Here is a 17,956-nt window from a genome sequence, read left to right on the forward strand (position 1 = left end):
TTTCAAATTGGATTTAGTAGCTATTTTGTTTGCTATTTTTAGTGGCTCCTCTCCGAGATATTGGCGTTTCTGTTAAGCCGCCTTTCCACTGCACACGACAAACGACAAGCGACAGACCGGAAGTCATTCATTTTCAATGGAGAGCAGTCCGGGAGCTGCGTTGAGTTCCGATCATCTCCGTATGCGGAAAATTCGGATCCAAATTGAGCTGCGGATCCGTTGAATTATTTGAACTCCTGCGACTAGACCGTATGCGACCTGCCGACCGGATATGATGTATTCCAGTGTTGTCCAAGCAGGTCCGTGCGCGCGAGATGAGAAATAGGAGTTTGTTTGGTTATTTTTTGAATTATAAAAAGTCTATATTAAAGAAAAACTTTTCTGTTCATAAATGTAAGTAAGAAAGTAATAAAAATATATATATATTTTAATGTTGTCTCCACATTCCCTCCAATATTTTAGCGTTCTATGAGTTTCTAGTATATTCATTCATCCATTAAACTATGTAAACGCACAGAGAATAAAGGCTATTGCTTTTGCAGTCCTTTATTTCGGACACCGTTGAGAATCACCTTCTCCCCTGTGGTGCACGACAACACTGAAAATACTGTGCGGCTGCCACAAGGGGGCGTATTCCGACAGTCGTTGTCCAAAATGTCGTGTGCAGTGGAAAGGCGGCTTAAGACAAAAAAAGAAGAAAGCAGACAAGTAGGGTTTCCCGAATACTTTTTTATGTACTGTATGTATGTTACTTCCTAGACCCAGGGATGTAAGAATATCTATTATTTCTCATACAAGATCTTTTTCCAAACTATTCAAAATGTCAAGTGGCACTTTGGTAAACCGTAGAGTTTAATCTTAACATCAAAAGTGAATGTAGCAGAGACTGAGGTATTATAAAACAATTAAAGTGTAAATACACGCTAAAAAAAAACTAAATATGTGAAACTGTTATATTTTATTATATTTGCACAGTGATTAGCTGCCAGTGTCTTAAAGTTTCTCAGCTTTTTTTTTTAAAGATGTCTTCCGGATGATGTTCAGACAAAAAGGTTGAAAGCTTGATGCAGTAAAACCCCTCACCAGCTTACATTATATATTAGGACTCCATTCCAGCATATCTGCACCCTCATGATTGACTTATAACAGACAGCTTTGTAAACAAATATATGTGCTTTTCTTTCTTTGTTTGGTGTTAAAGTCTTTTTGGTGTTTGTGGAAGCTTCCATCAAGGAACAAAACATTAAAAACAAGGTAATGTCACAATTTCAACATAAATTGACTTATTCACAACAACTGAAAATAGTAGTGGCCAAAGGTGATACACTCAAATTAATTTTGTTGCTCGAACTAATTTAAAATGAGCTGAAACAACAAAACTCTTTTTTTGTTGTTTTTTGGGGCGACAACTTAATTGTTTTTTGCTCAATACACTAACTCAATAGATTTGTTTTAGGACAACATGAAGGGATTGTGTAGAACCCAGCATTTTTACAGTGTATCCGAATTTGATGTTTTCCTCTTTTTTTCCTTTAAAAGGCATAGTTTCCCTAAAAAAGTAATATGTTCCGTCATTATTTACTCCACTTGTTCCAAAATATGCTGGAATCCGGTAATCGTGGGATTTTTTTCCTACTATGGAAGTCAACAGGTTCATAAATCTTCAAAATGTTGTTGTCTAGGCTCTACAAAAAAAAATTTACTGAAAAATGGGTAATGAGCTGCCAGTACTTTCCCTGTTATTGTACATATTTATCCTGGACGAGCCCACATTTTATGTTATAACTATAAGAAATTTTTTCAAAGAGTTTTCTGGAAACCCTTGTCATTTGCTTCATCCTTTTTTCACTTGTATTTTGACATAAGGTTCATAAATGGCCGGCAGCTAGCTCTCTGCAACTCTCACATGGTCGCCCACTGAAGCTAAGCAGGGCTGCGCCCGGTCAGTACCTGGATGGGAGACCACATGGGAAAGCTAGGTTGCTGCCGGAAGTGGTGTTAGTGAGGCCAGCAGGGGGCGCCTAACCTGCGCTCTGTGTGGGTCCCAATGCCCCAGTATAGTGACGGGAATGCTATACTGCTCAGTGAGCGGCGTCTTTCGGATGAGACGTTAAACCGAGGTCCCGACTCTCTGTGGTTGTTAAAAATCCCAGGATGTCCTTTGAAAAAGAGTAGGGGTTTAACCCCGGCATCCTGGCCAAATCTGCCCACTGGCCTTTGTCCATGATGGCCTCCTAACCATCCCCATATTCAATTGGCTTCATCACTGTCTCCTCTCCACCAATCAGCTGGTGTGTGGTGTGCGGTCTGGCGCAAAATGGCTGCCGTCGCGTCATCCAGGTGGATGCTGCACACTGGAGGTGGATGAGGAGATTCCCCCCACTGTGTAAAGCACTTTGAGTGCCCAGAAAAGTGCTATATAAATGTAAGGAATTATTATTATTATTATTATTGGATTTTTGTCCCTTAAATTTTGTTAGGTTCAATAACTTTCGACTTGGGTTTATTTAGTAGCTATTTTAGGAGCTCCTCTCCAAGATATCAGCTTCTCTGTACAAAAGAAGAAGAAAGCAGACAAGTAGGCTTTCCAGAATTTTTTTTGTATGTATGTATGTATGTATGTCACATTCTGCAACATACACTAAAAATGAAACTCAATTTGTTCCAAAACATGGGGGAATCCAGTAATCATTGAAATCCATTGTGTCTTTTTTTCCTACTATGGAAGTCCATGGCTCCATAAATCTTCAAAATATATTATTTTGTGTTCAGCAGAAAAAAGAAACTTATAAAGGTTTAGAACTACTTGAGGGCGAGTACATGCTCCCGCACCAATGAGTGAAATACTAATTATAATTTCACACAACTTTTTTGACTTTTTTGACCTTTAACTTTTTTATAATGGCTCTTTAATTTTTTATTTTTTTAATCTTTTCTGAAAATGCCTCATGCTGCAAAGAAAACCAAGAAGAAAACTCTTTCCCGAACCCTGTGAAACTAGCAGTGATTTTGAGTTAAGCATGGCAAAGGTGTTTCAACAAATGACAGTATCGATTTAAAAAATGATAGACAGCAAACTTAACCCTCTAGCTGAGCTCCTACAAATTCATTCTCAACAACTGGAAAATTGCAAGATGCTCTTGTTCTCACGCTGGAAAGTTAAATCGCGTCACTTACTGACCACATAGATGAAGAACAGTGGAAGGCGCAAAAACATTTGTATTCTCGGCTTACCTGAAAGTGCAGAGGGCTCAAATGCAGTGTTATTTCATCAAAAATGGATCCCAGACTTTCTTCATTTCCAGCCTAATGAGTGTATATTTGAATAAAACCAGATAAAGTATGACAAATTTTGCTTGGTATTTAATGGGCAAAAAAGGCAAACAATATATTATGAAAGAATAAGGGTTTTGTTTGACTATGCTAAAAATGTATTTTTAAAAAAAGAAAAGAAAGCAATGGCGTGTACAGAAAGAAATGGAGTGGCTTTAATCAGTTATTCATTTTTTTTTTATTTCCCTCTTGTATTTTATTAATAGCATGTTTCCTTGATCATAACAGCTGAAAATGCTGAAATGCAGATCATAAACAAAAGTTTCCTTTGCTGGAAATCACTTTTGGCCACTACTCATGATTTTGAAGGAAACTAAATTTAGGGAACATAAGAATTGGTAAATGTTAAAAAATGCAAGAAAAAAAGGCAGAATTGTGAGAAATAAAAAGACAATTATGACAAGACACAAATCCCCAGGCAGTTCATTCCGCTGTGGCGACCCCGGATTAATAAAGGGACGAAGCCGAAAAGAAAATGAATGAATGCAAATCCCCTCAGAATGAATGATCACAGTTCTGCCTTTTTCTCAGAATTGTAAATTTGTATATTGCCGTTTAGACTTATGCAACTGCAAATTTTTAGAGAATGTGGTAACACTTTATAATAACACTACACTACACACTATAAATCATCTATTAAGCATTAGCAAATAGTGAATTCATTATCTGTTAAGCATTACTCTACATTAATAAGCGTTATTAAGCAGTTAATAACTGCAGCTACAAATTCTGTATTCTTGACTTATAACCACATTTATAATGTGCTTAATAACTGTACTTTCATACTTAGTTAATGATTTATTTTTCATTACTAAATGAAGTATTGCATTATATTATATATATATATATATATATATATATATATATATATATATATATATATATATATACAAACCATTTGTATTTAAGAGTAGTTTAGGATTTTTGGGATCATTCAGAATGAGTTAGTAAATGATTAATAAACTATTGAAATCAACGTTTATGTCTTATTATTCAGGCATACATTAATGGTTACTATGTATGTTAACAAATGCTTTATTAACTCAACTTCATCTAGTTTTGTGACCTAATCTAAAGTGAGGACTATTTATGCTTAAACCTCTTTTAAATGACAAATAAAGGCTCTGTTAAATTCTAAACAAGAAAAATGAAATTATTCATTTCTATTCATTAAAAGATACACAAATGAAACTGTACTTCAAATGAAAAATAAATCTTTGCAAACGTATCTAACATAAAATCACTGTAGAGTTTAATCATTGCATCTTATTATATTGTTAAATTATTATATTGTTGTTGTTGTTTTATCCAATTTTATGTTGTATTTTGACACTACTGTTATTCAGCAATGTTTAAACTTTACAGTAATTTTACTTTTTAGATAAGATTGCAAAGATTATTGTTCATTTGATTCTGAGCCTTTAATAGTCATTTATAAGGGATTTATAAAGCATAAATAGCCCTCACTTTAGATTAGGTCACAAAACTGCATGAAGTTAAGTTTATAAAGCATTTATTAACATATTAGTTAACTATTAGTATATGCCTGAATAATAAGATGTATAAATGTTGATTTCAGTAGTTTATTAATAATTTACTAACTCATTCTGAATGATCCTAAAAACCCTCAACTACTCTTAAATACAGATGGTTTGTAAATAATGAAATAATTTATTTAGTAATGAAATATAAATCATTTACAAAGTATGAAAGTACAATTATTAAATACATTATATAGGTGCTTATAAGTCAAGAATACAGCATTTGTAGCTGCAGTTATAAACCGTTTACTGACGTTTATTAATGTAAAGTTAATGCTTAACAAATAATGAATTCACGCTTAGTGAAGGATTTATAGAGTGTAGTTATTATAAAGTGTTACCGAGAAGACTTCTGAAATGCAAGTTAGTAAGATGCAAGTAGTATGAGTCAATAATCTATAAACTTGCAATCTCAAGAAATAAAGTCAACTGCAAATACATTCATTATTAATTCGGAGAGCAAAAGTCTGAATTGTCAGATAAAACTAATAATGATTGAAGATTTGTATTATTATTATTTCACAATTCAGATGTTTATTATTTAAACTGTTTGAGGAAAAAGTCATTTTGTGAGACATAAACTCAGAATTGCAACAAAAAGTTAGTATTCTAAGATAGAGATGCTATGTGTTTTTTTTATTCTGTGGGGGAAAAGGGTTTTCCATAATGATTCCTTATTACCTTTGAAAAGTTTAAGTTTAGTAAGATTTTTTTCATACCTGAGACAATGCATTACACTGATCAAAAGTAATTCATTTTAGTGAATAATTTGATTCACACTACTATATGTTTCTTGACAACCAAATCATCATATTAGAAACTTCTATGACGCTGAGAAATGAAGTAATGACTTTACATAACAGAAATAAATAATTGATTGAGACAGAAAGTTAATAATATAACAAATGCCAAAATATTTTAAATATTATTTTTTATCAAATAAACATTTCAAAAACATCAAAAAATCTTACTGAACCCAAACATTTGCCATTGAAAAACCATAATGGGTGGTCAACCCCTATTACATTAATCTATAGCTTTTTAAAGTGTATAAAGTATCACCTTTGACATTATCATAACAACAACAACATACTTCCATAATTAATATACCCAAATGAATAAGAAATCCAAAAGTCACCTTTTACATTACGAACGATGCTTAATTTTTTCCAGTTAAGGCACTGTATATGATACCAGTAAATAATTTCTCTCCAAATATGCACATGCTTACAGTAGTGTTTATGTCTGCCAAAGGTTGTGGCGCATCATATGAAGAGACAGCACAAAAAAATATAAAAATAACTATCAGTAGTCACGTTACATCGCAATAAAGAAAGATCTTATGAAAAAATATAGCATCAGCTGTGTCATAAAGTGTACTGCTTCAAATTTCATGTGTTATTCAATTCCAAAGCCTAAAAATGATAAAAGTCACCACCACCAATAGGAGGCACTGGAAGCAGACGATGGCTGCATGCAGAGGAAGTCAGGACGGGAAAACAAGGAAGCCTCAAGATTATCCTTTAAATTCCTGTTAGAAAGAAACAGAAAACAAACACTTTAGAAATGACTAGTTATAAAAAACAACAAACATAATTATAATTCATTTTACAAGAAAATGTTTTAGCCTTTCTATGACAAAATTTCCTGTTTATTGTGTTATTTGTTACTTAATTGTTCTAATTACAGAGCCCCGAACATCACATGCAAGAAACAAAATATATATTAATAAATAATAGGATAGAACATGCCAACTCAGAGTAATTTTCTTTATAATTATTTATTTATTACAGATGTTTACATTTGGAAAAGCTGTGCTTTCTGAATAAATACTCTAAAAAAATGTTTATATATACAGTATTGTCCAAAATGTTAGGCCAATATTAAATCTGTTGTTTTTCTGATGATATAGTGGGTATATATGACCCATTACCCAATAACCATAAGTCATAAGTGTAAATTATTTGTAAATAAGTGTAGATTATATATAATTTTATTGAGATTTATACAGGGTGAAGTATCTTTCAGTTGATGTTATGTTTTGTTTGGGAAAAAAATGAAAGTTATTTTGATTTAATTGTTTAAGACGTGCGAAAGACAATGTTGATAAAACACAACAGTCATGAACTGGCCTTCATGAGGTCCAGACCTGAATATTATAGGGGCTGTATGATATCACCTGGACAGAAAAAAAAAACCTATAGACAAACTCTGGAAAATGCTAAAATAAGCCTAATATTTAACAGCACATTATTTAAGAAAATGTCAGGACAATTAAAGCAAAACAGTTTAAGCTGTGCTTGGTGCTAAAGAAGCCACAATAAACATACTTTTGCTCGAAGAGGAAATGTTATGCTGTTGCCGGTGTTTTTTTTTTTTTTTTGTATATATTTCCTATAGTTTCTTTTTGTTTGTAATAAAGAGATTGATTGATTATATACAGTGCAAAAGTCTTAGGCCAACAAAGCTGGTATAGTGTTTAGGACTTTTGTATAGTACTGTATATATTATGTTTACGTACAGTTGAAGTCAGAATTATTAGCCCCCCTCTGAATTTTTTTTTTCTTTTTGAAATATTTCCCAAATTATGTTTAACAGAGCAAGGTAATTATTACAGTATGTCTGATAATATTTTTTCTTCTGGAGAAAGTCTTATGTGTTTTATTTCTGTTAGAATAAAAGCAGTTATTATTATTTTTAAAACATTAAGGAAAAAATTATTAGCCATTTTAAGCTATTTTTTTTTCGATAGTCTACAGAACAAACCATCATTATACAATAACTTGCCTAATCACCCTAACCTGCCTAGTGAACCTAATCAACCTAGTTACGCCTTTAAATGTCACTTTAAGCCAGGGGTGTCAAACTGAATTCCTGGAGGGCCAAAGCCCTGCACAGTTTAGTTCCAACCCTGCTCCAACACACTTACTTGTAGGTTTCAAACAAGCCTGAAGGACTCAATTAGTTTGATCAGGTGTGTTTAATTAGGGTTGGAACTAAACTGTGCAGAGCTGCGGCCCTTTTGGAACTGAGTTTGACACCTGTGCTTTAAGCTATATAGAAGTGTCTTGAAAAATGTGTAGTAAAATATTATATACTGTCATTATTATGTCATTAAAGATAAAAAAAAATGAGTTATTAGAAATTAGTTATTAAAACTAGTATGTTTAGAAATGTGTTAAACAAAATCTTCTGTCCCTAAAACAGAAATTGGGGAAAAAATAAACAGGGGGGCTAATAATTCTGACTTCAACTGTATATACTGTATTATGTATACAGCAGTAGCCAAAAACTTGGACACAGGAATGGGTAAATGTTCTTTTGGCTGGCACTGTACTATAATATGCATTTTTTAATTAATTTATTCCACGATTCCTCCACATACCACTAGAAGGAAGCCTGAGTACCACTAGTGGTAGACGTACCACAGTTTGAGAACCACTGCATTAAAAAATATGCTGTAAAATTCTATAATAAACAATATCATTATTTGTTTACACCCTGATATCAGTATCGGTCACAAAAAATCAGTCAGGCTCTATTCTTAACCTGATATTGTGGACTTTATGTTTCAATTTAGATTACATCCTTTCAGGGTTTATATCAGTGTAAATCTGGGTGAACTAGAAGTTGCAGAGACTTTTAGTGAACCATTCTCTCATACCAAACAAATGGTAAGAGGGGCATGGTTATGAATATTGTGGCTAAAGGCATCAAACTAATGTCAACAGAAGAACCGCCTCTTTAAACGTTTAAGCAAATCAGACTAAATTAAAAATTACCAAAACAATTTATTTTCAGTTAATTGTCTACCTAAAGAATGTGTGCTTGCAATATAAACATTGTCAGTTTTGATTTCCAATGCGCAAGAAGTGCCAGTTTTTTTTTTAGGTTTCAGGGTGTATTTTGTATAGTCCTAGTATACTACAGTTTCTGAATGATAAAACGTTGCTGGCAAACCACACTGACATTCTTTGTAGTAAATGTTGAATCTCAGCCCAGCCTGCCCTCATTCTGAAGCAAATATGTGGATACTCGATGGATACAGACATGCTGGCTTCCTTCCCAGAAAGCAAACCCAACAAGGAGACTTTGAAAAATGGGTTCATCCATTCTGAAAAGATGACTATGAGGTCTGTCAACTCAACACATTGGGCAAAAAGGGAAATGTGCAGTCGAAATGTTGCAACTTCCAGCACAAATTGCATTGAATGTGTTGTATTAGAAATGATAGCTGGTCCAATGGGTATTTTTTGCCATTGTCTAAGCACAAATGTGATTAAATATGCATTCTGCTTCATTGCGTCATTTTGTTTTCTCATCTATGTGTAAAATAATGAGGTCGCTTGCATTAAAGAGAGGTCAGTGACATTATAATCATTTATTTCTGCCCAATAATTTAGCATGTGTCCTCTATCCCAGTGACAAATCTATTATTAACTACAGACCAGAGCACTTCAGTGTTCTGTTGCCAGACAAACACATCATTAAGATAAATAATCTGCAATAGGTGTGGCATGATGGAAAACAAGTAAAGCTTGTCTTCATAGTTTTATAAAAATTTTGCAAGGAAAAGTGTCAGTGCAAAATTAAAATATATTATTACCTAAACCGATAAAATTATGAGATCAATATGATTTTAAAATATTAAAATATATTAAGATATATAAGATATAATTTTATTAATTATTCACATCCACTTTTTTATTTGAAATGTGATTAAAATAAACATTTAGTCAAACACATACTGTAACTATTATTTGCAAATCCAAAGATTATTTTTCAGTTTTATTTAAAGTTGTGCGACTTTACTATTAAACTTTCAGCTGAAATAAGACACATTAATGTTTATTATACATTTAGCTTATTTAATAATTTATGGTTAACTTTATTTATTTCATATAACAACAATTATTTTATTTGTATGGCTTTTTAGTTTTAGTTACCTATATTAACCATGCCCCATGCTTTCTAAATCTACTGAATGCAATAATATATATAATGTGGTGCAATGCATTTGCCGGCCTCATTGCAATTTCCCTTTTGTTTCAAAATGTATTTATTCATTCATTCATTTTCCTTTACCTTTCCTTGTTTAGCAGAGGTCACCACAGCACAATGAATCGCCAACTATTCCAGCATATGTTTTACACAGTGGATACCCTTCCAGCTGCAACACATTACTGGGAAACACCCATACACTCTCACATTCACACACACACACTTCTTTCTAAATATCATAGATTACTTTTTAAATGACTGGTCAAAACATGCACTGAAAACCCAAATAAGCTGACTGAACAAAATTATTTGAATAAACTCGTTGCCTCAATTTAATTGAGAAACGGAGTCTCCCAAAACTTGCATGTTTAAGTTTATTTAACTTGTCGGTTTGGTAATTATATTTAAATTGTTCAGTTCAGCGTGTGTCTGTGTGTGTAGTTATATACCATGAAAAAAAAATGTTTAAAAGAAAAAAAAGAGAATTAAAAAGAGACCTTGCTAAAAGGTTGCACATATTAGAGTTTTACAATCAAGACGACATTAAAAACTGCCTCTATTTTTTTCAAGGATTACATTTACAATTATATTTACATTTAGTGGACACTTTTAATTGTGATTTTGAGCTTACTATACTTAAAATCTTAAGTTTATGCATTTTCATTGTATATAAGTTAAATTAGCTCATATTTTTAGGTGACATGACCAAAGTGCTAAATTTTAAGTAATGTTCAGTCAACTTTGCTTGATTGTTTAGGTAAAGACAACATTAGGGTTTACAGTGTGGGCTGCACGGTGGCGTAGGGTAGCACGTTCACCTTACAGCAAGAAGGTCGCTGGTTCGAGCCTAAGCTGGATCAGTTGGCGTTTCTGTGTGAAGTTTGCATGTTCTCCCCGTGTTCGCGTGGGTTTCCTCCGGGTGCTCTGGTTTTCCCCACAAGTCCAAAAACATGTGGTACAGGTGAATTGGGTAGGCTAAATTGTCCGTAATGTATGTGTGTGAATGAGTGTGTATGGATGTTTCCCAGTGATGGGTTGCAGCTGGAGGAGCATCCGCTGCGTAAAACGTATATAAGTTGGCGGTTCATTCCACTGTGGTGACCCCAGATTAATAAAGGGACTAAGCCGACAAGAAAATTCAGAATAGAGTCTTACACACTCTAGATAATGCGAGTCTTGACCTCTCCTGTCCTCTCGATGACCATAGTCCTGTCCTCTTTTATAGGAGCAGTGTACTGATAATCGTCACTCAGCAGACCCAAAATAGGGTATTGGTTCATGTATCTGTTTTGAGACAAGAAAGAGCCAACAATGGCCATTTAGCAATTTCATTTTTACACTGTATTCCAACTGTTCATACTGTATGCGATAAACACACACCTCTTGGTAACGACGGTCCTCGTGGAGCTGCTGGAGCTGTCGGTCTTCTGCAGTTTGAGTCGTCTGATCTCCTGATAGACAAACGTTAATGGTGAGAATGAGGAACTGCAGTATTAAAGTGGAGAGGTACAATATCTGTCAGTCAGACGGTCTCAATTGACATTCCTCAAGAGTAATGAAGCTGAGGTAATGCATAGATGGAAGAAATGAAAAAACGCCAAACTAGGATCTAAATCACGCGTCTCATAATGAGAACCACAGCTTCACTAGCAGACAGAAACAGACATGATACATGAACATTATACAAATGCAAATTTATATGACTAAACGGGCTACAACAGAGCCAGATTCCAAAGCCCCCGCGAGGTGAAGAATGCATGGAGGTAGTGATTTTTATATTTATGTAGAAATAATGTATATTTGAATCCTTTACTATTTTTTCATATGTAAAGATATTTGTGTATTGCTGTACATCCTGTGTGTATTAAATAATGTGTGTTTTGGAGCCGCATGGGCACATACTGTAACTAACGCGCTTTTCAAATTTACAAAAACTCTGCAATGGACTTTAGACCAGCTTTTAGTTGGTCAATAGCCTGGTATATTTCAGTTCCTCAAAATTGCAACACTTCAACAATGTGCATTAACACACCTCCTTTTCAGACCAGCATGCCCATGAGTCCACAAAATGGCACAAACGAATTTGCTATTTAAACATTGCGAGGAGCAAAAACGTGAAAATAACAGTTGCGCTGGTTTGAACATAGCAACAAATCACGTCACCTGCGCCATTTTTCACTGGATATTGTTACGATAACCAGCGATCGCTCTGCGGAGATCGCTGGTTGCCACTATAATCATGAACTTCACTTTCGCATTCCCCAGGACTACTTATTCACACATGCACTTCTTCCAGACACGCACGCCTGCTCATTCATCTCGCTTGATTACACTCACCAGCTGAACCTTGTCAAAAACTGATAACACACCATACTTAAATCACTCTGTTACCCTTCCAGTTGGCCGAGTTTTGTTAGCTGTACCAGTAACATTACAATTAGTGGTGGGCAAAGCGAGGCTTCGTGAAACACTGAAACTATCGAAGCAAATGTGTCGAAGCTTCGAAACGTTTCGAAACACCACTTTACGGTGACACCTAGTGGTCATTTTATTTGTATTTCACTGAAACAGCTTCAGCAAAGAACAGTTGAGCAAATTAGGGTATGAAATCCCACTTTGTAGCCTTGAATCTGCAAATGGTTTAGTCGAGCGGTTAGAATTTGTGACCACCATGCGGGAATAATGGGTTCGAATCCAGATTGAAACAGTTATTTTGAAATTCTTTAATACCAGTTGGTAATGCTTTGTTATTGTATCGTTTTGTTTCAACATTGCTCTGACATACGAATAAACACCTTTGTAAATAAATTTGTAAAACAGGGTTGTTGCTAGATCAGATACAGTTGTGGCCAGAAGTTAACAATAATTACTTATATTATTAATTAAATTTCCCATTGTATTTTATTAACGTCTATCCAAAACCTAAACCCATCACAGTACTGTAAAAATATGAATTATTGTTTTACAGTGTTACAAAAATGATGCTAAATTGATGGCATATCCGCAGCTGTATCCTATCTAGACTACACCATAAAACAGTAACATGGTTAAAATATATAAAATCATGATTTTGGAGTATTTGGACTAGTCGGGATTCGAACCCAAAACAAATTTGTAACACAGTACTGTAGTGCACACGCACGGTCCACTAAGCCAGTGGTTCTCAAAGTGGGGGTCGGGACCCCCCAAGGGGTCGCGGGACAATGAAGGGGGGTCGCCTGATGATTTCCAAAAATGTATTTATTTATATTAAACCATAAGAATTACCATACTTTATGAATAAACTACTGAAAAGAAAAAATGTTGTTTATAGTGAATATATACTATATAGTTACTACAGTAGCTTATAGTTACTAGTTCTATTGGATTGCGACCCCAGGGGTAATTACATAATTTTAAAGACACACCAATGGCGTCAGATGCAGCAGATTGGTTTTATAATATCAGGTTAAACTTTCTGGCACATTTACAGCTCTGATTTACATGAAAACTAACATTAAACTAAGAATAAACTTGGGTGTATTGGTGTGTGTGCGCTGTTGCATGCAAGGTTTCTGTATATATAACCACCTCAGAGGATATTGGGGGGTCGCGAGTCACTTACATTGTTATTTTGTGGGTCGCAAGCTAATAAGTTTGGGAACCCCTGCACTAAGCCATACAAGACACAGTTATGCTCTTGATCATGCCAGTCAAATGCAGATTCTCCGGGTCTTGAAACGCCTCTGAAATGATCAATGCTTTGAATCGCTTTAGTCACGTAACCAAGTGTTTCGAAACACTTTAGTCACGTGACCTGGCTGTTTTGGATCATGCTTCAGTGCAGTGTTTCGAAACACTTGCGCTTCGGGATCTCGACACTGTGTCGAAACGTCAGTTTCACGTCAGCCTTGTCTTGTTTATCTGTGCTTAGACCCTAGCCTTGTGTTATCCTGTTTAGCCGCCTGACTTACGACCTATTGCCTGTACCTTGATTACGACTCTGGATTTGCCCGCACATACCTGTTCATACCTGATTTGACCATTGCTTGCCTGACTGTGAATAAACCTGCATATTGGATCTTACCTCAAGTTGTTGGTGTTACTCCCCGTCGTTACAGGTATATGATAGGGCCTATTGACTTGTTTTAAAAAATATGACAAAATTAAGCAAGTTTTTCCTAAACAAAACAAAATAATCTGCCAATGGAGTAAGCAAAATAATCTTATGTTAAAAGGACATTTAGTTTGTTTTCTGGGAAAAACTCATTTATTTTTGACATATTATTTCCTAGAACTAGGCAATATCTTTTGCTTATCCAGAAAATGCTTTTTGATTTGAGAATTTTTAAATATTTGGACTAGAAAAATTACAAAAAATGAAGCAAGAAAAGCATTTTTACAGTGCATGATGGACAGGGACCCTGCTGAAAAATCCAGCTTAAACCAGCCTAGGCTGGTTGGCTGGTTTAAGCTGGTCGACCAGGCTGGTTTTAGAGGGGTTTTGGCCACTTCCAGGAGGGTTTCCAGCCATTTCCAGCCTGGTCTTAGCTGGTCAGGCTGGGAGATGACCAGCTAAAACCAGCTTGACCAGCCTAGCCAAGCTGGGAGTCCAGCCAAAACCAGCTATATCCAGCTTAAACCAGGATGGTCAAGCTAGATTTGGCTGGTAATTTTCCAGCCTGACCAGCTAAGACCAGGCTGGAAATGGCTGGAAACTAACCAGCTAAAACCAGCCAACCAGCCTAGGCTGGTTTAAGCTGGATTTTTCAGCAGGGGATGCATTTTCCAAAACTATCGCGAGCCAACTAAGATCCCAAGTTGTGTTGATACAAACATAGTTCTGTGATTCTGTGTTTCTTGAATCCATCATTCCAACAAACATTCGCAAAGTGTCGCAGTCTTGTGTGGTTGGAACTACACTTCTAGACCTGTGGTTTAATGAAGGCTGTGGTGTTCTATTCTGAGTTTTCTTCCTTATGCTCTATTCATTTCTAAAACCTGTTTAAAATTTGGTCTAAGCAGCTATTGGATCATTTTGAAGGCACGCCCTTTGATTGCTTTGACATTTTCTAATAAACATGTCTTTGTACAGTACAAGCACAGTTGGCTCCATGATTAGTTCCTTAAATGCTAAACGCATAATTCTGAATATTTTACATAGCATGCCAAGCATTAAATAGACAAAAGAAGAGTCCGCCTCAACACAAGCATCCAAGCTGTCGAATTTGTTTGTTGATGACAGCCGTAATCAAAGAAAATGTCGCGCAGCCGCAAGACATGACTGAACTGATGACAAACACACACAACAACACTGACAAAGCACTTAATGCCTGCATCACGTACCTCTTCCTGGTGTCTGATGACGCTTTCACGCTGCTCCAGTTTGGACAGAAGCTCAGAGATACGCAGCTCCAGACTGCTGGTGTCGGTGGTCTGTATTATGGTGCTCTCTGACTGAATCTTTATAAGCTGAGACTAAAAAAAAAAAGTAAAACTTAATAGTTGTTAGATGGAAAGTATTTAGGAGTTTAAATTGGCATTCACATACAGGGTTTTTAGGTTTTTAAAAAGAAATTCATATTTTATTTAGTGAGAAGATTTAGTTTTATATGAATTAATTTAAATTAATGAGCAAACACATTAAATTTTACCAGTATAACAGCATAAAACGTGACCCTGGACCACAAAACCAGTCATAAGTGTCAAATTATGGAAATTGAGATGTTTTATCTAAAGGTTTAATAAATATGTTTACTATTGACATATACTTTGTTATGAAGGGACAATATTTGGCAGAGGCACATCTTGAGTTTTGATATATATTTATGGCAGGAAATTTACAATTTATATTCATAGAACATGATCTGAACATAATATTCTAATAATTTTTGGCACAACATAAGATAAAATAAAAAGATTTATCATTTTGACCCTTACTGTACAGTTTATTTTTAACAATTGCCAACCATACACATTAACATAAGCTTTTGTGGTGCAGGGTCACAAATAAATAAACATAAAACCTGTGTTAATTTCATCCATCAGAAAAAAAAAATCGCCACAAAATCATGTAAATCCAATTAAAAAAAAAAAAAAAACGATGATTTTCACATAAATATTAAGCAGCAAAATTGTTTACAACATTAATGATGAACTTTTTTTTTCTTTGTTTTTTTTTTCATTTGTATTTTATTCCTGTATTTACCCGCAGGCTCTTGAGTTCTTTGTCTTTCTCCTCTCGTAGATCATTCAGCATCTTCTCGTACTCTCTGGACAGCTCTTGTGTTTTGATCTGGATGGTGGAGCTACTGCACTGCCCTGCCAACTGTGCAGGAGAAAACCAAAAATCAACACAAACATCAAAATCTCTCCTATAAAAGTTTTATAGTTCATTCAAGATGGCTAATTATACTTGTATTCATTCATTCATTCATTCATTCATTTATTTTCTTGTCGGCTACGTCCCTTTATTAATCCGGGGTCGCCACAGCGGAATGAACCGCCAACTTCTCCAGCACATTTTCACGCAGCGGATGCCCTTCCAGCCGCAACCCATCTCTGGGAAACATCCACACACACACTCATTCACACACATACACTACGGACAATTTAGCCTTCCCAATTCACCTGTACTGTATGTCTTTGGACTGTTGGGGAAACCAGAGCACCTGGAGGAAACCCAAGCGAACGTGAGGAAAACATGCAAACTCCACACAGAAATGTCAATTGACCCAGCCGAGGCTCAAACCAGCGACCTTCTTGCTGTTAGGCGACAGCACTACCCATTGCGCCACTGCGTCGCCTACTTTTATTCAATGATAATAAATAAAGCCATACATTAAAATAAAGTGATATAAGTAATAAAGAAATACATAAAGTTTTAAGGTATTTTACTTACCAACTTAACTTTAAGTGGGTGTTTTGGTGTTCTTTTAGCCAATGTACACAATGTGTTTTATATCTTCAATAAATCAGTATTGATTCTTACATGCCAAGATCAATCTTTTAATCAGCTCCATTTAAGTTATGTGTGAAAACAAGTAATGTAGCATAATCAGGACCAAAAATGTTACTTTTGATGAAAAAATGTTTCATTTTATTAGGAATATAAAACAATAATTGTTGACAGATTGGAGCACTAATAAACACCACAATTCCGTCTTTTTAATACAAGTTATGAAACAAAATAAACATAAATAAACATCTCACGTCTCCTGTAATTAATCAATCAGTGGTTCAAATGGGAAAAGACATCTACATTTACGTGTTTAAGTAATTCACTGCCCACAGCTTATATAATTCACTAATAAGATGAACTCTATATAAATAATTAACATATAATACACATCATATGTTATATAACACATAATAAACCTATAAGTGGTGTCTTAATTACTGTATATAATTAATATATTTAAATAATTGGCATGAAAACAAGTTGTGAAGCCTAAATTACATTTCAAAGATGCTTTTCACTGATGTTTAATGACTTTTAAACAGTAAGGTAAAACTGCCTGATGCTCAATTACATTTCTGCATACATATTTATTTGAGAAGCAATGATTATATCTTCAGATAAATAATAAATCAACTGAATAGTTAGCCTGCTGTTAATTGTAGCCTTTAATATTACAGTGTACAAGTAATAGAGCTCGACTATACAGTCTGCATGATTGACTGAGATTGCTTTTTCCTTTTAAAAGTTGTAGTTATGATTACATTTATCACAGACAATTTTTCACTAAACCACTATTCAATAAAAGGACACACAATTATGTTTAGTTTTACCCCCCTGATACTGAAAAGGGAGATATACCATGACAGAAAAACTGAGGTATGTCTAGAATCTTTACTTTGTGTAATGGTAGACCTTTTAAAGGCACAGTTAACTCCAAAAAACTGAACCTACGCACACTTAAGAGGTTCTAAACTTTTCTACCAAACCTTCTAAAATCTGTCTTTTCTTAAACACAAAACAAGATATTCTGCAGAATGTTAGAAAAAACAGCCACTGACATCCATAGTAGGAACAAAAATACTATGGAAGTCAAGGGCTGTTTTTTTTCCCAACAGATAGAAATTCAAGCAGATTTGAAACA

General features: G+C 34.7%; 1 protein-coding gene across 1 annotated transcript in view; it reads right to left on the reverse strand.

The window, feature by feature from the left end:
* Window positions 1-5,385: 5,385 nt before the first annotated feature.
* The window catches only part of pof1b (POF1B actin binding protein), a 68,756-nt gene continuing 56,185 nt past the window's right edge, over window positions 5,386-17,956 (reverse strand). The window contains exons 9-13 of the mRNA XM_002666059.8: window positions 16,063-16,182; window positions 15,201-15,332; window positions 11,256-11,326; window positions 11,035-11,159; window positions 5,386-6,405 (exon numbers count right to left, since the gene is read on the reverse strand). Of these exons, the coding sequence (XP_002666105.7) occupies window positions 11,036-11,159; window positions 11,256-11,326; window positions 15,201-15,332; window positions 16,063-16,182 (447 nt within the window). The 3' untranslated portion in view covers window positions 5,386-6,405; window position 11,035. The remainder of the gene's footprint in view (window positions 6,406-11,034; window positions 11,160-11,255; window positions 11,327-15,200; window positions 15,333-16,062; window positions 16,183-17,956) is intronic.

Source organism: Danio rerio, chromosome 21 (genome assembly GCF_049306965.1).
Source record: "Danio rerio strain Tuebingen ecotype United States chromosome 21, GRCz12tu, whole genome shotgun sequence".
Taxonomy (NCBI): Eukaryota; Metazoa; Chordata; class Actinopteri; order Cypriniformes; family Danionidae; genus Danio; species Danio rerio.